This window comes from Pagrus major, chromosome 21 (genome assembly GCF_040436345.1).
Source record: "Pagrus major chromosome 21, Pma_NU_1.0".
Classification (NCBI taxonomy): domain Eukaryota; kingdom Metazoa; phylum Chordata; class Actinopteri; order Spariformes; family Sparidae; genus Pagrus; species Pagrus major.
In genome coordinates, this window is record NC_133235.1 from 3,478,309 (window position 1) to 3,500,693 (window position 22,385).

Consider the following 22,385-nt stretch of genomic DNA (forward strand, 5'->3'; position numbering starts at 1 on the left):
AGACTGTGCTTTTGACTTTTGACCTACTTTTTGTTGGTCAATACCACTGTCACTTTCTGCTGCCACGAGAGAGGAGCAATCCGCCATCAGTGCACCTGACCACACCTCACTTTAAGACCAACACGCCCAGGGGCGCATAGATGTGCCTAAGTACATTTGCTATTAACACAACGTGGGCGTGACAATGACAACTGCATCAGTCTGAAACTAGCAATGCTCTGTGCTGAGCATTAGATAGTCTTACTGGGCTGCCACATCCCTATATCCCCCTCACTTTGCCTACTGGAATACATATCATCCCTTAACCTAAACAAAACAAAAATTGATTTCTCTGCGTAGCGCTAACTATTGCCAAGAAAACTATTCTCATGAACTGGAAATCAAGGAAGAACTCACAACTCAAAAAACACATTTCTCTGGAAAACTTGCTACCTCTATACAAAATATTGCATTAGCACCCCACCCCTTCTGGTTACTACTTTTTTACAGACTTAATCCTATTCACCCAGGGGCCTTGTTTTAAAGGGTGCTAGTGAGCCATTTTGCTCAGGGTTCTTGCACCATTTGGTGCTCAGGCACTAATAAGTCCTTGCATTTCAAGAGGGTCCTTGCACTGTTATCGATTCTAGGGCCCTGTTAATAATAACATGCATTTCAAGAGGGTCCTCGCACTGTTTGGTCCTCAAACCCTACTTGAAAATTGGTTTTCTGTGTGCTGCATGCTCGTTGTTTCAAAGGAGAAAGAAGCCTATGCAGCTCTACATGCCCTGCCTCAGCTCCCTTGAAGGAATGCAGGATATTTCTTCATCTCTATCCTGCTGACCTTTCATTACTTCTTTGTTGAAGCTTGCAGACTTTCTTAGGTAGTGTCAACAAGAGGAACAAATTAAGTTCTAAAAAAACAATTGTGATTGTACATTGGTAATCAAACACTCTGTAAGGCACTTAAATCAAGCAGCATTAAAAGCTCCAGTCCTGTGTATTAGTGCCTGCTGCAAAGGCTAGGACTTGGGGTTGTGGAGGTAAAGATGATAAGTTTAATTTGGTTTCTTTCATCTGTCAGGCCTGCCCAGGCTTTGCATATTTAACAGTATGTGTAAAACAGACTACGTGGGCAGGGTCCGTATGAGTAAAAAGTGTGGGATCTGCTGAATCACTGCTTTAGAATTAATTTGATTTTACCAATGCCGTGAGAAAAATATCAAGATTATTAATATCCAGCTTCATTTAAACGTGGGCATTAGGAAAGCAACAGAGTTCATATTATTTACAATAGATGCAGTTTGACTTATGCATTTCATTCTGTGCTATTCAATGTGCAACTGGAATTTACTCATTCATTTATTTACTTCTTGAACTTTTCTTTACCTGTGTTTAATTATTCTTGTTTGTGTATCTGGCTTCACATTAGTGCTACACAAATAGTTTATAAATGTGATCAGTACTGTGAGCCCACAGTTAGTAGTCCTTCAATGTCTCACCTTGCTGACAGTGATGACTCCCTCCTGTGTGTCTTTGTCAGTGGAGATGTCGAACATGTCCATGCCGTCTCCGCTGACAATGGTGAAATACATCTCAGCATTCTTCCCGATGTCTCTGTCAGTGGCTTTAATTTTCCCAACTGGAACGCCAGACTTGGACGACTCAGGAACTCTGAACTGGTAAATACCTGAAAACACAGTAAATACGACTAACAGTCAGCTGCATGTGGTAAGATGCTTTAATGTATGTAACCATGAATAGTACTGTAAAGGCAGCAATATGGATGGGTAGTCAACTGATTCACAACTCCATTTATACAGCCTTGAAGGTGCACTGTGGAGATTTCTTGTAAACAAACAAAATTGTTTGTCCTCAAGAGTGTTGAATTAATTTCCTTAAGTTAACTTTTTAAATCAAAATATCTTTCATTGTTTACATCGGTTGTTACTAGCTTGCAGTCTTCTTCTCCTCTGCTTTTGCTGGAGTGTTGCTGTGTTTCTTGGTGCCACAATGCTAGTAGACAAGCAAAATAACTTAAACCAATGGAAGGAATGTGTATTTTGTGTTGATTAAAGGGGTGGGCTGATGGACGGTGCTATTGGCTGACAGTCATTGAGTACTGAGCCATCATGACCTCTAAAGGTTTCTTTGATTTTTGTCCCATTTGTCTCCACTTTTGCACTTGTTTGTGTTCATTGCGTAATGTGGTTCGGTGAGACCCAAAGAAACTGTTACTGGGAATAACAGCTGCAGAAATAACACTTACTTAACTAGACTTATCATAAAGCCAGAACATCACCTGAGTAAGTAAGCACAGACTGACTGACTGGTATTGATCAGAAATAGGAATCCCCGGTGTGAGCAGGTAGTCTAACTCTTTTGATGTAAATAGTACCAGTCATAGAAAATTGATGCAACTCTTAAACTCAAAGGCATGGAGAAAGTTTGACTCTCCCTGAATAAAATCATATGACAGCATAAATGCTGAGTGCAGAAACAACATCTTTTTGTTGTCTCAGAACTTCATAAAGAAAGTTAGACAGGTAGACAGCAAGAACAAAAGAGGCATTCTCAGTCCAGAAAAAGAAAGCCAGGCGGTGGAACACTGTCTCACCACCAGACTGCTGACGATCATTAAAAAAAGCATTTCAATGTATTTTTTGTGAGTGTGATGTATCCTTTTGTTCTCTGGAATAAGTGCTAACACAGTGTTTTGCCATCAGTTTGTTGCAGAGACGAGATGGCCATTGCTAAGAATATTCCTCGCTATTGTGAAACAAACGGCTTGCATGAAAACGGGTTCCAAGCATGACTAAATTAATGCAAATTAGAAGTCACTCTCCTGTATGGACCTGAGGCAGTTTCACATCAGGACACCTTTGTGTGTGTTCGTGTGTGTGTGTGTGTGTGTGGGTGCGGGTGTTTGTGTGTGTGTATGTACATACGCTCCATCTCAGAGATCTTATGATGTGTATAAACCATTTGAGTGCGTAATTATATAATGCTGTGACACAGCAAAGGTCATAGACTCTGCCCTGGCAGTGAGACAGTACTGTACCTGCTACTATTTTGGTATATTTATGTGTGTTTGTGTGTGTGGAGTTGCTCATGTGTATACACAATACAAATACATTATCCCAGAGAGGGAAAAACACCACTGCAGATGCTATCACTCACCATCTTATTTAATAAGGAATTATTTCACTACCATTATAACACACATACATACAGTTTTCAAAATTCAACATTAATTTTACAAGATTGATACAAGATTATTTAATAATTCCTTTCAGGAATTTCCTAAGCTATACTTTACTTTGTGGTGAAGTGATGAGGATGAGTTCAGGAGTCTCACAGCCTGAGGAAAAAATCTGCTCTGTAGTCTGGTGGTATGGCAGTGGTTACTTCTGTATTTTTGCCAGATGGCAGTAGGGTGAACAGACTGTGGCCGGGGTTGCTGTTGTCTTTAAGTATCCTTTGGGTTCTGTACAGATCCCTCCCCTCCCTGATATCACTGATGTTCAGAATGTGTCTGAGGTTGACTGATCAATTGGTTTGGCCAATTAATCAGTGCCAATAGGACAGTCTACAAATAACGGTATCAGGTTGGTATCAGCCAATAAATCAGCTATGTGCTTTTTGTATCAGTTTCTGATTATGTGAACAGTGAGAAAAGAACTGGAATAGTGAATTTCTGAATAAAGTTTAAGATCTGAAACAAAACTAAACCAACAATCACTGACATACCAGTTAGCCAATTAAACAAAACCAAACCAACGCAAACCAACCAACCCATACAAAACCAAACCAAACTAAACCAACCAGCCAAAACCAACCAACCCAAACCAAACCAAACCAAGCCACCCAAACCAAACCAAACCAACTAACCCACACCACCCAAAAGAAGCCAAACCCAACCAAACCAAACCAAACCAAACCCAACCCAACCAAACCAAAAAACCAAACCAACCGATGTAACAATAGAAGGCAATTTTACTTTACAATACTTTTGGTAGTCTAGTTTTGTACCTAGAACCAAAACACTAAAACAAACAAGTGGTAAAACCCAACTCAGTTTTCTTTCTGGCTGGTTGGAGACTGTTTCCTCTCGGCTCTAACACTGACAACATTAATTGGAGTCCTGATGTGAAGTGAAATGAATTGACATGTGTGGACCAAAGTATGTGTGTGTGTGTACTTTTATGAGAACCATTTATATCATATATTTAGGCCTGTCACGATAACAAATTTTGCTGGACGATAAATTGTCCTAGAAATTATTGCGATAAACGATAATATTGTCGCTTTGAGACCATTTTTCAACTAATATAATGATAATGGCATAATAATGCAAGTACACCCTTTCAAAGATCAATAAACCTTTATTTCTAAAGAATATTTAACATTGGAATGTGAAGAAGACATTTTAAATATCCAAAATAAATAAAGATGGAGGCTGTGGCCAAAGCAATTGAGCCATGGCCAGCCACGGTTCCTTATCGCAGCAACAATGTTAGCACCATTGTCTGTAGTGATGCGGAGGCGTGACGGTACACGTGATGATGATGACGTATGTGTTTTTTTTCAAGGCGTTTCCCCGGTGTCCTCCTGTTAATCTAAACATGTACCAGCTGTCTGTTTATAATCATATGGATTCTGTTATAATGTGTTGTAATTGAGATCCTGACACACCAAGCATCCTGGAAAGTGACAAAGTTACGTTTTTCTATAATTTACATAATTACATAATCGCCATCAGTAAACTGGACGCTGTCTGACTATTTCACTCTCGGGGTTCACTAAGTTCACTGAGTCTTGTCGGGAGGGCTGACCGTCACCATGACAACAGTAACTGACCGTCGCGCGACAAACACTTGGTGAGTTAAAGTTTTTTGCCGGGGACAGACGCTGTTTTTCGGGCAGAAATGTGACGAAGAGTCGGTCAGACCAACAGGCTGACAGACACTTCTTCACGAATAACTGCGGTATTTTTTTCCTCACATAAGTTGCCAAAGACACGACCAGTTACTACGGTCCTGTTGTTTGGTCCTGTAACGTTGCTTTGTGGGACATTTATTTTTATTTTGTTGAGTGAAGGATCTGTAGAGTTATCAGACACCAACACCATCAGATCAACACGCCCTCGCTCCGCGCCGCCGGCTCGGTTCGCCTCTGATACTACCTCCAGAGGCGCAGCGAAATTTCACCCCTCACCGCATCTGAAACGTTCACACAAAGGCGGATGCGGAGAATTGGCGCAGTATCCCCGCATGCAAACGGCTGCGTGAATGGGGCTAGTGACTGACAAGAGGGTTCTAGTGAGAGACACGAGGAAAACAAACAAGCATGCAAATGGAAATTATTATTATTATCGAGGCCGGCAAAATTATCGAGCTCATTTTAATTTATCGTATGATTAATTGATTTATTGATTATCGTGACAGGCCTACATATATTTATTATAATAATTGATAAACTGTCCTTCTATTGGTAGAAATACAAGCATATGTGTGTGTGTGTGTGTTTGTTAAGTGTGGTGACTTAAACAGAATGATAATGCCACATGCAAGCTGTTCAGCAGATCCCAGGGTCTTGCTTTGCACCCTGCACTTCAGAAGGAAACTGGGTGAATGGTGTTAATGCTGGGTCGAGAGGAGGAGGCAGAAACTGACACTCCGATACACACACTATGACTGAATGAGGCAGAGATGGAGAGGGTGAGGGGAAAACAATTAGAAGATAAAGAGATGGATACAGAAGGCCAGAGAGCTAGAAAATGAAGGGGAAGCTCTGCTTTCATGTCAATTCATGAGGATTAGATGAGAGAATGAGTGATGTGATTGAGGCCAACAGAGCAGCAATTTACTTGCTTCTTTTGCACTGCTACAGGCACTCAAACACTGCTCGTGGAAAAACACACAAATGCTACCATGTGCCAGTACAGTCTCTTGATGAACAGCTGCCACATCTGCACCAGATGTTGCTAAGTTAGAAAAACAACTGTTACAATGCATCTACAGTACTAAAGTAAGATTAGCGCTGAATAATTCTGAGCTCCACTACACAAACTAGTTCTAACGGATGTAACTGCTGAGCTGCTGAATCACTGTAATAGCAAAAGAAATACTGCTGTCTCCACAACTTCAACATATTATATGAACTATTTTCTTTTTTTATCAGGCTTTTTATCTATGTAGGATTAAAAAACTGAGGTTAAGTCATCATGATCTTGGAAACAGCAGTAGTGAAAATTCAGCAAGTGATATTGAAGCTTTTGTTCATATCACATGATCTTCATCATCGTTAACTTTGGTCTACGGCTGGCCAAATATATTGATATATTGATATTATATGGTTAACATGATATGAGACTCAAAACTTGGATATCATTATATGGTGATATGATGTGTTGTCTTTTCCTGGTGTTAAAGGCTGCATCAGGCTGCACAGTAAAGTGATTTAATTTTCTGAACTTACCAGACTGTTTTACTTGTTGTAATACTTGCCTTTACCCACTTAGTTATTATATCCACATTACTCATGATTACTTACTCATGATAAATCTCATTGTGCTCATATGTTGGCAAAGTAAGAATAGTCATCCATACAATATTGTTGCAGTATTAAAATGTAGGTATTTTGCTAAAAAATATTGTAATATTTTATTTATAGTATTAGTATTCATAAGGTGCTTTTGAGAAGATTTCAAAATATCAAAATATATTGTGTATTATAATATAGCCTAATATATATATCCTTTTAATGCCGTATTGCCCAGTCCTATTTTGAACCTTTGAATTGAACATCAATGAGAAATGTTCAGTATAGAATGTAAATTTGAACACTTGCAATTCCATTTCAACTTGAAAACTCCCTCTGCTGATGAAAATCGTGTGAAATGATCACATGGCCTCGTGGTAAGACTGTTTTCTCAACTGCCTTTTCCAATGGCATAAACTAGAATTTGGTTCACCCAAAATTAGGAAAAAAAAATAATTTCCTCACTTTCTTTAATTTTTTCCTCCATCACTAATATGTGACGCCCACAGCAGGGCAGGATTATCCCGCTGTGGGGCCTCAGGGCAAAACTGAAATGTAGGTCATGTGACCGTGTTTGCTATGTCAGTTAGGTAAGGTATTCAAGTTATCTGGTCAAGATTCCTGTACTTTTTAGATATCGTAGTAGGCCAATGTATTGCAGAAAGCAAAAATATTGCAATTTCAATTCTTTTCCAATATCGTGCAGCTCTAACTGTAATTGATAATTTTGTTACTGGTGCATTAATTTAGAACTGCAAACAACCCAAACAACCCTTAAAGAAAAAGTTTGTTGTCACTTAAGGCTATATTGGGCATTAGCAGGGAACCAGATTTTCAATTCATCTAATTACCCCAAACTAACTGCCACACAGTAAACCTTTGAAACTCCAGAGGGTCTGGGGCCTTGGGGTAGTTGCCTGTTTGCCCTGATGCTGTCTTTATTCACAGTGACATTTAAATAACTCAACATCAACTTCTGTACGCAAAGACAGTGCTCTGCCTTCTGCATAATGCAAAGGACAAAATGTTTTACTACGAGGGCTGGCTTGTTTGGAGTAACCAAACCAACCAAAACCAATATAATCTCCATGGTAATGATGGTTAAATACCCCTTTGATGATGGTCTGTGCAGCAATATATCTGCATTAGCTGTGGCACAAGCTCACATTAGAGCCGCAATTTGCTATACACTATGTTCAATTTAGTAAGATTAAGTTCAAATCATGAACATTAGATGGCAAAATTAGACAGGCTAATCTGCTCTCACTCTGAACACTATTTTTGATTAAAAAAATATTCTGGATGTCTCTTATTTCATTATTAGCTCAGGCCACAGCAGTTCTGTTGCCATGGGAATCAGTGCCAGAATTTGTAGCCCAAACCTCTTTCACTCTCGCACGGGTAAGGGGAAAACAAAAGTAATGTTATTTTACATCAAAGTGTGAAGACTTAAGACACCCTAATAGAGGATAAAAAAGTTCAAGTAACTGAACTTCTGCAATAAAGAAGTTACCAGAATGTTCATACATGTTTTCAACCAGCATAGTGCTGAAAAAATATTAGTTAATATTTTTTTTAATCACACAAAAAACAACAATTATAACAATTTTCCAATCACAATGCCTTAAATTGTCCAGCTCCAGCTACTCAAACTGGAATATGTGCTACTTTTCTATGTTTTATAATGAACAGCTGTGGATTTTGGACTGTTGGTCAGACAATTCACATTATTCTTTGCCTGAACTAGGGCACTTCTGCGTTCCATAAAATTGTGTTCTTACTTTCGTTTTAGAGCAGAAGTAGTATTACTTTGCTTAACAGCTTGTCACAGTTTGGCATCACTGGTCATCTGCTCATTTCTGCTTGCCCTGTCACCAGCCATTCTCACCTAATCATCCAACTCCACTCACCTGCTCTCACAGCCGCTACTAATCACCAATCAACCCAGTATATCTACCCCAGCCTCACAGACACTCTTTGCCAGATTGTTTTGTTACTCATGCAAGATTCTCCAGCACTTTTCCTCAGACTGCTTTCCTGTTGCCGTCCTGGTAAACGCACCTGCCTTCTGTCCCCAGCTTTGAGATTTTCTGCTGCATCCTTGGTTACTGTTTTGCCTGTGGCTGCCTGGCATAACCTTTTCACCACAACGCAACAGAATGAATGTTCCAGTCAGTTTCTGTGTGGCTCTGAGACTCTCACTGTTTTGCCACATTTGCTATTGTGTGTGCACCGTGTGATTATCCACCTGCTGGCTTTCTGATCCTTTGCCTTCAAGACCACCTTGACTGCCTACTCCTACCTGGTACTGTAGCCTGAAGTTGTCCTGAACTGTATGTGTGTTTTGTGAGGAGTGCTTTGAACATACAACAAACACCTTTTTCCTAGAAATGTTCTTGGCTACAAGCTAATGTTGGCCGTAAGAAGCCTTGCCGCTGTACAGTGAGTGTGTTTGCTGCTGTGTGTAAATTTACCTGACAGACAAATAAATAATGTTAGCAATATTTACCTGAGCAAAATGTCACAAACTTTTATCTTGTTTGCTGATGCTGCTCATTTTCCCTGATTTTGTATCAGATTCCTGCTCATGCAATGCCACCACCCTGATCTCCTCATTGAAAAAGCGACTAATGCTTACGTAACTCAACCTGCAGCGTTGAAAAATTTTACACTAACATGTTTTCATAGTAGTTCAATAGTTCTGTAAATTTAATTTACAGACTGAAACACTTATTCTGCTGCAGAACTGTGCTGTTTTCTAATGGTTTGGACTTTTGCCAGTTTATGTGATGGCACATGTGGACAATGACAAGTTAGTCAGGGTGTTTTGTAAAAGATGCACCATGCTAAGACTTTATGCACTTCATATCAGTTTGTCAAATTCTGTGAAACTCACACCAAATTGCAGTGAATAAACAGAGAAATCCTGCACTTTACTTTTTTTTTTTACAGGCATTTTGTATTCTTGAGTTAGACAAATATTGTGATATACTTATATGATTGTCTTGCAATATATCACTGTATCGTGATTAAAATCTATCTTGGGCTATGTATCGCACATCGTATCGTAAGGTACCCTGTGATTCCCACCTCTAAATATTAATAGCTGTTGTTCAATCCATAGCCTGTCTCTCTCTAACACACTATAGCAGGAGTCTTGAGAGTTTGTGCCTCTTGGTACAAATCCCACATGTTAACAGTGAGACAGTGCCTGTGATTACGGATTAATATGTTTAATTAAGAAGGCTTTCGGGAAGAATTAATGTCACTTGGACTAATTCCCCTAGACACACACAGCTGGTGAAATCATTTTCCAGAGAAGTGTTTCATTCCTCCAGCAGAAAGGGCTGGACTTTAAAAAGATCAACATTGTTGTGCTCACATCACACGAGGCACCATAATGTAGTGCTTCATGCAACAGTAATCGGGAGTTTTGGGTTAAATTTAGCTATCAATAATAATTAACGATTATCAGGGATAATTATTAATTCTGATAAGATCCAATTTACATTAGATCACCTCGGGGCACCGCCCTTGAAGAAGGGAAAAGAGTCAATTCACCAAATCAGTCTCAGAAAAGGTACTAAACTGTTTGTAACTCTGATTAATAATTAACTTAACTACAACCAATATTATCATAACAGCTAGTAATGGTTGAAGGATTTTGGAGTTCTTGACAGAGTAGAGGTTGGCAACATTCACTCTTGTACAATATTAAATAGGCAGCTTGAAGGTTCAAAAGTCTTATTTACACAAAGATGAAAACACACTAACATGTACGATATGCAGGTGTGTGTGTGTGTGTGTGTGTGTGTGTGTGTGTGTGTGTGTGTGTGTGTGTGTGTGTGTGTGTGTGTGTGTGTGTGTGTGTGTGTGTGTGTGTGTGTGAGACGTGATGCCAGGTTTTAGAAGATGGTTAGTTGCATGCAAAGACCCTGAGTCTGTGTGAAGCATCATTCGACTAACATCGAATTAGCCGTCTAGGAAAGCAAACTACCAATAACCTGACCTGAGATCACAATAACACTCAAACAGTGCACACAAATAAATTGAACACATATAAGGAGAGGAGCCCTTGAGGTTAAGAAGTTGAAGGAGTGGAGGGCGTTAGAGTAAGAGAGAAGAACAAGGAAGGCGCTGGAGTTTTGACTATCTGATCAGAGGGGGGTCTGTCACCCTGACCATTAGTAACTCAAAGTTGAATTTTGCACCTAGGTGTGAAGAATGGGGAATTCTGGGACACTGAGTTCAGTTCAGAGTCCATTTTGAAATCCACAATGAATGACTTCATCTGTGGGTCCCAACAACATGCTTGGAGTGAACAGGGCTCCTGCTGTGAAGGACAGGATGAGTTATAGAATTTGGTAGAATCTTCATTAAAGCTACTGCTATAGTGCAGTAATTTCTGATTTACTGATCCATAACAGTCATTATGAGCAGATAAAAGGCTGTCACAGTTCTGCATTTCTAGTCACCTGCTCACTTCTGCCTGCCCAGTCAACCAGCCACTGCCACCTAATCAAACCAGCTCCACTCACCTGGTCTCACAGCTGCTCGAGATCACCATTTGCTGCTCCATACCACCATCCCCCATCCTGGCAGGATGGGGGTCCACGTGGTACACAGAGTCTTGAGTGTTATGAATTGGTCTGTGCCTTTTATATTTGGCTCCCTTTTCCAAACTGTCTAATTGATGGATAAGGAAAGAAAGCCACAGACAATCCCTAACCTAACCCTTTAGGTTCTTTCTGACAGTGAGGGCTTGTATCTTGAATTAGCATTGCTTCAGATATGTCCTGGTCCACAAATCTTGTTCTCCAGATGTAAGAAAACATATTTGTTTGCTACAGACACCAACAAATGTTACATCATCAGGATTTTAAATCTTTTCAGTGAAAATTAAAATTGTGTTTCAAAAACGATCATGAATAGTGTCACTATCTGTCAAAATAATCGCAATTTTTAACCATATGTTGCAGCCCTTGTCTGTGCTATGCACAACAGGCTGCTATCTACAGTACATTCTATAATCTCATCATGCAGCTAAATGGGGCAGGTTGTGGCTTAAAATAAAGGAATTGGTTAGCTATACAACACATTTAATATGGCAGATTTTGCTACCTTAATAAAGTTTGTTGGTCCAGAGTGGATAAATAAACTTTGAAAATGTTGCTCAATTACTGATTCTCTTCATTGGTTTGTTCCTTCACTACTGTTGATGTGATGTATAATTCAGGAAACTCAAACAACACTAAAATCTGTTCCTGTGTTGTTTTTCCCAGTGTGAAGAGAGAGTAGCTGCTTTCTCCCTCCTTGTTGAACCCAAGATGACGCCTATTGTAGCAGCTTCCGGTACTTTGTAGTTTTTATTGTGTTTTTAGTTTGTTTTTCTTTCGTAACTGTACACTGCACTGTGGATTTATACATTATCCACACATCTAGAAGCTTTTTCATCGGTTTGGATACCTTCGTTTACCTTTTTACAGTCTCCAGTCTCTCCTGATGACTGGAAGCCATGCCTGCAATATAGCCGGCATTGTTTACAACCGCGACCAGCTGATTGCCCTGAGGCCCCAACGCTCTTAGCCGGGGAGAGACCCACAGTACCAGAGGAGCTAAGGAGGAGATGGCGAGGCTGCAGAGCAGATGTTAAACGGAGAAGGAAGAGTAGGAAGTTTAAACCCTGCATCCCTGCAGTTATTACGGGAAATGTAAGGTCCCTGGCTAATAAAATGGACGAACTGGAAGCGCTCGCCAGGACGTAGAGGGAGTAAAGAGAGTCCAGTATTATGTGTTTCACAGAAACGTGGCTACACGAGCAGATCACAACCTCGTCCTGCTCTCTCCATCATACAAGCCTGTGGTTCAGCAGCAACCAGTGACAGTGAGGACTGTGAGGAAATGGTCTCCCGAGGCCATGGAATCACTGCAGGGGGCCCTGGAAGCCACTGACTGGGATGCCCTGTACAAACCACACAGTGAGGATATTGATGGCCATCTCAGAATACACTGGCTTCTGCATGGACAACTCCATCCCCACTAAAGAGGTCCGCTGTTACCCCAACAACAAACCCTGGGTTACCAGTGACCTAAAGGCCCTACTCAATGAGAAAAAGAGGGTCAAGGGACCGAGCAGAGCTCAACTGTGTTCAAAGAGAACTCAAACATAGCATCAGGGAGAGTAAGGACAACTACAGGAGAAAACTTGAATACAAACTGGAGAACAACAACACCAGAGACGTATGGAGTGGGATGAGAGAGATAACCGGCTTCCAGAGGAAAGGTGGAGGAGCAGCTGAGGGAAATGAACAACGAACAAACAAGTTCAACCAGTTTTTCAACAGGTTTGACTCCAGCTCCCCCACCCCCAGCATCCCCCCTGCTACTCCTCTGAGCAACCACTCCAGGACAAAGCCCACACAGCCTCTGCTGGCACCCACCACAGACTCTCTCACACCCCCCACCCCCAGGACACTTGCACACCCCCACGGCCCCTTGTGACCCCTAGTGTGCCCATCACAGGACCCCCTACAGTTTGCATATCAGCCCCATGTTGGGGTTGATGATGCAATCATTTACCTGCTGCAGGAATCCTACTCCCCCCTGAATAGACCCAACACCACTGTCCGCGTCATCTTCTTCGACTTCTCCAGTGCCTTCAACACCATCCAGCCCAGGCTGCTGAAGGCCAAACTGGAGAACATGCAGGTAGATTCTCCCCTTGTCACATGGGTCGATGACTATCTGACAGGCAGACCGCAGTTTGTGAGATTACAGAACTGTGTGTCTGATCAGCAACATTGGCGCACCCCAGGGAACTGTGCTGTCTCCCTTCCTCTTGACCACCTACGCTGCAGACTTTAAGTACTGCACTGAGTCGTGTCATCTGCAGAAATTCTCTGATGACACGGCCATTGTGGGGCGTGTAGAGGTTGGGAGGGATCAGTATCAGTCTGTTGTTGCGAGCACCATCTTCTTCGCTGTGGTGTCCTGAGGTGCGGTCATCAAAGCGAAGGATGCCATTAGACTTTATAACGCTCACTCCAAAACACAAAAAATAATTTTTGCACTTTGAATTATTATTACTGTAAATAAAACTGCACCTTATATCCTGTGCTTATATCCTCTAGCACCTTATGTTCCACTTACCTTTACTCCTCTATACCCTCAGCATTTTATTTGATTTACCTCAGTATTTTATTTTATAACTACTTAAGCATTTTATTGTATATAGTACATTATTGTTTATATATTTGCCCTTGTATTTTGATTGTATTTGTACTTGAATGTACCTGCTGCTATGATCGATCGATCTATCGATCTATCTATTAATCTATCTATCGCCAACCATTGTTATTCTATAGAAAACAATGGAGGTGATGGTGGCCACCACCTACTAGCCCTTTTCACACAGAGACTCTGCATTATCTCTGCAGCGAAGGCTCGCCAATTTGCTGAATTTGTTTGTTCACACACAACCAAGCAGCTCTGTCATAAAGCCGCACCAGTGTCAATTCATACAGAATGTCGGCGCAGCGGATCCAAAAGAGGCGTGACGGTACACATAATGACGTTGAGATCTGTGTGGTTTTTTTCAGCGTGTTTCCCTCTGTGTCCACCTGTTAATCTAAACATGTATTGGCCGACTGTTAATAATCATATGGATTTGTTTTTACGGTGTTGTGATTGAGATCCTGACCCACCATACATCCTGGAAAGTGACAAAGTTAAGTTTTTCGCTATAAATTACATTATTACATAATCTACATCAGTAAACAGCTGATGCTTTCTGACTCTATCACTCGCGGGGAGGAATGCTGTTTTCTGGGGGAAAGTTCACTAAAGTCTCGGTCAGGAGGGCTGACCGTCACGGTGATTTTTTTTTAAGACAGTGACTAGAACAACACAACAGTGGAAGGAGACAAACACATGGTGAGTTAAAGTTTTTTGCCGGGGACAGATGCTTTTTTTTCAGGCAGAAATGTGACGAAGAATCAGTAGGACAGGCGGGATGACAGACACTTTTCTACATATAACATGTGGTATTTTTTTCCTCATATAAGTTGCCAAAGACACTACCAGTTACCACATTACCGTTGTTTGATCCTATAATGTTGCTTTGTGGGTTGAAGTGTGGGACATTCCTCTTTTATTTGATGAGTGAAGGATCTGTTTAGCTGTCAGACTGTGAACACCATCACATCGACACACCCCTGCTCTGCGTCTCCGGCTTTTCCATTCACACAGACGCCTGCTCGCCTCTGCTGAGGCTCTGATACTACCTCCGGCGCATCAGAGCCGCAGCAAAAACTGTCCCCCCTCTCTGGATCTGAAACTTTATTGCAACTTCATTGCAGGACTATACTCAGTCCTCAATAACAACTGGAGAGATAGGCCTTTTGAGGGCGTTTAAGATTTGGTTGAAAATGACAGCTGATTCCATTTCAGGTTGAACTAACACAACTTCAAACACTGCTGCTGTCAGTCTTAAAAGTTCTGAATCCATGAAATTCTTCATTATCTAAGCAATGTTTCCTCTACTTACACAAGGAATAAGTAAGTAACTCTGCACTCTATGTAATTTAAAATTTCCATTAATGTCTGCACATTGTGCTACCTTTGTGAAGTCCCTGAAATCCTGATGTGAGACATCAAATATTTTCAGAGGTTTCCTATTGTGTGTTATCCGTTTTCTTGTGGCTTTGCCTCTAGAGTTAATTTCTAATATAATGTATCATTCTCTGCTATTTAAATTCAACACATTATTGATTCCTGTGGGGACATTTGATTTGTGGATATAAATTTGGTGACATTTCAGTTTTTCTGTGACTTCTGTTTCCACATTTAGTCTGTTTGTTCATTTTAAAGTTAACAGCATGTTACAAGCTTTTGATTCTGGTGAGTAAATTGATCAAACAAAATATGGAGTAACACAACTGTTATCCTTCCTTCTTCTGCTTGTGAACTGTATAATTAATGTGAGCGTGTGATTCGGTGTTCATTGTTCATCATTTGTCCTGCTTCAGTGCTGTGATCTTACTCTGAGTGAAGCGGGGAGGGTTGTCATTGACATCAGTGAGGCTAATGTTAACCACAGTGGTTCCAGTGAGTCCTCCTCTCTGTCCGGCCATATCTTTAGCTTCGATAACCACCTGGTAGTGCTCCCTCTGCTCGCGGTCCATGTCACCAGGACCCAAGGCTGTATGGATGACACCTGAACAAAAATAACACATGCCTTTGTTTAATCAATCAATCAATCAAAATGTATTTATAAAGCACATTTAAAAACAACAACAGCTGACCAAAGTGCTGTACAATAAAACTGAAGTGGCTAACATAGTAAAAACACAAAGACCAGTTAAGACAGAGATCAGGACAAACCAAGGGAGCCAAGGAATAAAAATGAGTTTTGAGGCGAGATTTAAAAACAGGCAGTGTGGGGGCCAACCTAACATCTAGATTCAGCTCGTTCCAGAGTTTGGAGGCCACAGATGCAAAAGCGCGATTTCCCCTGTGCTTCAGCTTTGATCTAGGGACAACCAAGATCAGCTGGCGGACCTGAGTAACCTTGGTGGGACATAAGGTTTTAAAAGGTCAGTAAGGTAGGTTGGAGCTAGCCCGTTTAGTGCTTTGTAGGCAAACAATACAATTTTAAAATCAATCCTAAAACGTACAGGGAGCCAGTGAAGGGAGGCCAGCATAGGTGAGATGTGCTCTCGCTTGCGTGTTCCAGTTAAAAGACGAGCTGCAGCATTTTGCACCAACTGCAAGCGAGAGAGGGAATCCTGGCTAACATCAACATAAAGGGCATTACAATAGTCTCTTATATTAACAAACAGACTCTATGTTAACAAAGATGAGACGGAGGACAAGCCAGTACCTTGCAAGCATGTTTACTTCAGAACAGGAAGTGTGTTACATACAACCAGGTCTGGGAGAAACCCACAATAGTGCTCGGCTATATTTCGTTTTACAGAACACCTCCCCTTTTAAGTAAAACCCCCTCTAATAACCAAATAAATCAAATCATATTTTATCAAACCCTCTCAGGGGTAACTCAGATTGACTATCATATTACTGAATAGAACATATCACAGAACATTTATAGACTGCATTTTCTTTTTTTTTTCTTCTTCTCAGAACAGTCTCTTTTTACAAATTCAGACGCTGTGGAGGGCGTAACACAGCCTGAAGTTGTCACATATGGTGTGCTGGTTGTGTCAGTGTGTTTATGGATATTTGTCTCTCTGGTGATGTGAGTGTGTGTTTCAGTGTTATCTGGTTCTGAGGTTGCTACAGGTATCCCTGGAGTTGTCTGAGGTTGTGGCTGGTGTAGTGTGTGCATGTGTGTGCAGTTTCTCCTTAATTGTCCTTCCTCAGTGTGTATAATGTAGGACCTGGGTGTTGTGGCCTGTTGAATGACAGTCCCTTGGTTCTCCACTCTTGGGAGCCACACATTTTTAAGGGACTGCAGTGGTGGTAAGGGGCGGGCTCTGGGTCTCAGGTTGTATTTAAGTTGTTGGTTCTCTTTAGCGCTCTTTCCTGAATCCTCTAATGTTTGGCCATCGGGGGAGCAGGGTTGTCAGGAGCTGTGGTATGGTTGTTCACAGCTGTCTCCCCATGAGGAGTTGTGCAGAGGAGAAACCACTTTCCAGTGGTGTGGCTCGATATGTCATCAAAGCCTTTAGTTTCTCTCCTCCTCCTTTCCACAGTCCTTTTACCGTAGCCACTGCACACTCTGCTTCTCTGCCTGCGGGTATCTTGGGCTGCTGGTAATATGTGTGAACCCGTACTCTGTACCCTGTGGCAAAGTCTTTGAAGGGTTCACAGCTGTATTGCGGGCCATTATCCGACATGACTGTCTCAGGTAATCCGTGGCGGCTGAATACATCTTTCAGAGCCGCAGTGACAGTGTTGACAGAGGCTATGTTGAGATGGGCTACTTCAATGTAGCGTGAGAAAAGGTCCACTATGAGAAGGTAAGTCTGTTTCTCCCAGAAGAATAAGTCGGTGCCCACTCTTTGCCAGGACTTCTCTTGTACAGGAGTGGTCAGCAGAGGCTCTCTGTGCTCCGCCCTGTGCTGTGAACATGTGTTACAGTTCTCCACCAGCTGACTGATCTGGACCGACAGTCCTGGCCACCAGACGGACTGGCGTGCCCTTGCTCTGCACTTAACAATACCTTGGTGGCCATTGTGGAGGTTGTGAAGGATTTCTTGTCTCATGCAGAGGGGAATCACGATTCTCTGGCCTCTGAGAAGCAGCTCACCTGCCACGGTCAGGGTTTCTCTTTCTGGCCAGTACGGGGCCAGATCTGGCAGCAGTGAATGTCTCTCCGGCCACTCGGTTTGACAGTATTTGATGAGCTTTGCACAGACAGGGTCGGCTTTTTGTTTTTCTTGAATCACTTTCAATCTTGCTTCAGTAGCAGGGAGGCTTTGACTGACGTCATCCACAAACACTTTGACCCCTGCCTCATTGTCTTTTTCCTCCTGTGTAAATGTGTGTTTCACAGGCTCTTGATAATGTGTCGGCTGTTATCAGTTGTTTTCCAGGTATGTGCACAATGTGAAATGTGAACTTCATCAGCCTCAACCGGAACCTTAGTACTCTCAAAGGGAGCTCATCCAGTGCTTTCGTGCTCAGCAGTGGCACCAGAGGCATGTGATCAGTCTCTAACATGAACTTCAATCCCAGCAGATATGGTGACAGGTGTTCACAAGCCCACGTGGCAGCCAAAGCCTCTTTCTCGATCCGTGCGTAATGTTTTTTCGCCTTGGACATACCTCTGGAGATGAACACTATCAGCCTCCATTTTCCATCTGTCTGTTGTTGGCTCAGGATGCCTCCTAGGCATGTCTCAGCTGTTGGTGAGTATGGGGCCAGCACTCGTGGTGAGCTCAGTTCAGCTTTCAGTCTCTGAAATGCCTCTTTCTGTGGTGCTTCCCAGCACAACTCGGTCTTTTCACTGAGCAGATCTTTGATCAGGCGGGTGTATGAGGCAAGGTGGGATAAAAACTTGCCTAAGTAGTTGGCCATCCCCATCACTCTCCTCACCCCTTCAACTCCGGTTGGTTCAGGCATTTCCATGATTGCTTTGACCTTGCCTGGATCTGGTGTCACACCGTCTGCTGTGACCCGGTGCCCCACGAACATGATGTTATCTTTGGCAAACTCACATTTCTCATTCAGCGTCAGCCCCTCTTCTCTCAGCCTGTTCAGCACCCAATTCAGTCTCTTGTTGGGTTGCTGCATGTCCTCTCCATACACGACTATGTCGTCAGCATGACACACAACCCCCTTGCAGCCCTCCAGCATCTGTGACATGCGAAGCTGGAAATGCTCTGGAGCTGAGGAAATCCCGAACGGCAGGGCATATGGAACGGCTCCGGGTTCCAACTCGATTTTGTAGGGCTCCTTTAATTTCCCTAAGCCGGAAAATACTGTGGGGTACTGGGCTTTAAGTCCTCCTGCTGGGCCTGAACTGCATAGACCCGCTGCATGAGAGTGAGAGCTTTTAATGCAGGGAGACCTAGCAGTGGCTTGCTCAGTCCCTCAACGACATAAATGTGTTGCTCAGTTGCTCTCTTTTCGAAGCTCAGCTTTCCTTAAATCGTCCTCGAACATCCAGTCTGTGATTTCCTGGTCCATACAGCACTTTACCTGGTGGCTGCAGAGTCCCATGCTTCTTAATGGAGAACATGCTGCTTGGGATTGCTGTAACAGTTGCGCCGCAGTCCAGTTTGAAAACAGTCTCTTCTCTATTCAACTGCAGCTTTTCGTCCCACTCATCACTTTCCTCTGAGCACATTTCTCCCAAAAAAGCAAAGTCCTCCTCCTCTTGACTCTCTATTTGTGCCGTGGAAATATCATGGACACTACCTGTAGACCTGCATTTCTTTGCAAAGTGTCCCTTTTTATGGCACTTCCTGCACTCAGCCTCATGAGCTGGGCAGTCCTTCCACAGATGTTTCCTCACCTGTCCACACCTGCTGCATCCAGATGACTGTGTGTCCGTTTTCTCTTTCACTGCCTTTTGCCCCCTGGTGTTCTTTTTGTGTATTGTCTCCACATGTCCTGTGGTCTGCTCTGTCCCACATAGCACTGACTGTTGTTTTTTCACTGCTGCACTCTGTCTCACTCTAGTCATAGCTTTGTTTAATGTCAGATTTGCATCCAACGGTAAGCTTTCTGACAATTTAGCATCTCGTATGCCGACCACAATTCTGTCCCTTGTTAGCTGCTCTCTCAGGGCTCCAAATTCACAATGTTCAGCTAGTGTGTGCACTGCAGTTATGAAAGATTCAATACTCTCACCCGGCTCTTGGTTTCTCCTGTTGAAGCACGCTCTTTCAAAGACGTTCCTCTTGCTCACACAGTGTGCAGTGAAAGCCTCCGTTACTGCTTGGTATGACTGTTTCTGCGCCTCTGTCAGGGGCAATACATTCAGGATATCTTCGGCGTCATCGCCGGCGGCATACATGAAAGCATTCACCTGAACCTCCTGGGATTGCATGTCCAGCCCCGACGCTATCCTGTAGCGTTCAAAACGCTTCATCCATCTCTGCCATTCTTTTGTATTGGCGAAGCCGAACTTGCCTGGCGGCGCTAGCTATGGCGCCGTTGCTAACTGTGGTGGCATTGTTACCCGTGACGACATTGCTAGATCGTCCATATTCTCCGAAGTTTTCTGTCGTGTTTTTCTTTTGACATTTTTCAGGTTTAGTTCATCTTTCCTCATCCTTTACTTTTCCGTTTTTCTTCTGACACCATGTTATGTTAACAATCAGACTTAATGTTAACAGAGATGAGACGGAGGACAAGCCAGTACCTTGCAAGCATGTTTAATTCAGAACAGGAAGTGTGTTACATACAACCAGGTCCGGGGAAAACCCACAATAGTGCTCGGCTATATTTCGTTTTACAGAACATAGTCAAGCCGGGACGAGATTTACCAGACTGGACAGGCTGGTAAAGAAAGCTGCCTCTGTTGCTGACCTTGAGCTAGAGGGTATCACAGCTATTGCAGAGAAAAGGACACTGAACAGACTGCTTACCATCTTGGACAATGACTGTCATCCACTGCACAGCACTTTCACAAAGCAGAGGAGAATGATCAGCTCGAGACTACGCACACTGTCATGCTCAACGACAGGCTGGGGAAGTCATTTGTCCCCTGGGCCATACATCTCTACAATGCGATACTAAAGGGAAGAGGAGAGATTGACTTCTCTGCATAAGTCTGTCTCCCTCTCCACCACTTCCACTTCCACTACCGCTTATAACAATGTTTGTTTTTCTGACGGTCTACTGGCTATATTAGCCCATATGTACACCCCCTCACTCCTTCCCCCAACCTGGACTGTATCCTAACTCAAAGTGAAACTCTCGCCAAAATGCAACCTAGGCTTTTTTTGTGAAGGAACCCGAGTCAAACCTTTGTGTAAAAGCATAATTACGACGAAAAAGCCACTTTTAAGATTTACCGTATTTTCGTTTTCGGGTCAAAATCATTTTCAATGGCGTGCTAGGGGCAACATTACAGTAGCATCAAAATCGCTATTTTCAAAACACTAAGAAGACTCGACACAACATGAAACTTTGCTCGTAGTATCACCAGGGTCTCTACACATGAACACGATCATTGAGAACATTGTTTGTGTACACAGAGTTTACTAAAAAGGTTTTTGAACAACTCACGCTAGCAGTAGCTTGTTCCGCTCGCCGCAGTCCTGCCAGTCGAGAAGCGTCGATCCCAGAGTGCGATGTAACATGGAGGAGAGTAAAGGTGAAAAGCTCCTAAAGCTTAGTTCTAGTTTAATTAATTTTCTGAATTTCATTTAATTTAAATTAAAATAATTAAGTTTAATTATCCTTGCATTTATATGGAACTAAGCTTTAGGAGCTTTCCACCTTTACTCTCCTCCATGTTACATCGCACTCGGGGATCGACGCTTCTCGACTGGCAGGATGGCGGCGAGCGGAACAAGCTACTGCTAGCGTGAGTTGTTCAAAAACCTTCTTTTTAGTAAACTCTGTGTACACAAACAATGTTCTCAATGCTCATGTTCATGTGTAGAGACCCTGGTGATACTGCGAGCAAAGTTTCATGTTGTGTCGAGTCTTCTTAGTGTTTTAAAAATAGCGATTTATATATATATATATATATATATATATATATATATATATATATATATATATATATATATATATATATATATATATATATATAATACCTCCATTGGTCGGATATTGGAGAGGACTGAGGTGTCCAGATGGGTTTTTTGATCAGAGGTTGTACTATTGCATGCTTAAAAGTTGCTGGCACAACACCTGCAGATAGACTGCTATTTATAATCATTAGGATGTTTGGTCCTATAGTCTCACAAGTATCTTTTACAGAACGAGAGGGAACAACATCTGTAGGACAAGCTGAGGGTTTCATATGACCAATGGAGTTTAAATTCTGCTTTTCTCTTGCTCTGTGTTCATCATCAGCCTCCCCTTTACCAGTATATAAAAACCCTATATACCTGTTAGATTGTCCCACCTACATTTAATTACATTTGCATTCATTACATGAAACAGTTTGACAGGGGCTGGGGTTCAGTGGGCTTTTTTACCTATTAAAATGTTTATTCTGTATATTAGGTAAGATTTAAATTAAATCAAACCCCATCTTTGATACTACATGTTTATGATCAGCATTTCTTTTTGCAATAGTAATCAAATGTATTTATATTGAGTTGTACAGTATCTCTCTAGACTTAAGTTATAGTAAAGGAGTCAGACATTCCCACATTGGACTCAGATTGGCTTCACAGGTACAGTGGATTGACAGCATGCATCCAGAATAATTTGTC

At 42.1% G+C, this 22,385-nt stretch overlaps 1 protein-coding gene across 1 annotated transcript in view; it reads right to left on the minus strand.

The window, feature by feature from the left end:
• Positions 1-22,385, minus strand: part of LOC141017307 (cadherin-6-like) — a 103,081-nt gene that overhangs the window by 41,967 nt on the left and 38,729 nt on the right. Inside the window, exons 4-5 of the mRNA XM_073491977.1 lie at positions 15,563-15,736; positions 1,482-1,669 (exon numbers count right to left, since the gene is read on the minus strand). Coding sequence (XP_073348078.1) covers positions 1,482-1,669; positions 15,563-15,736 — 362 coding nt within the window. The remainder of the gene's footprint in view (positions 1-1,481; positions 1,670-15,562; positions 15,737-22,385) is intronic.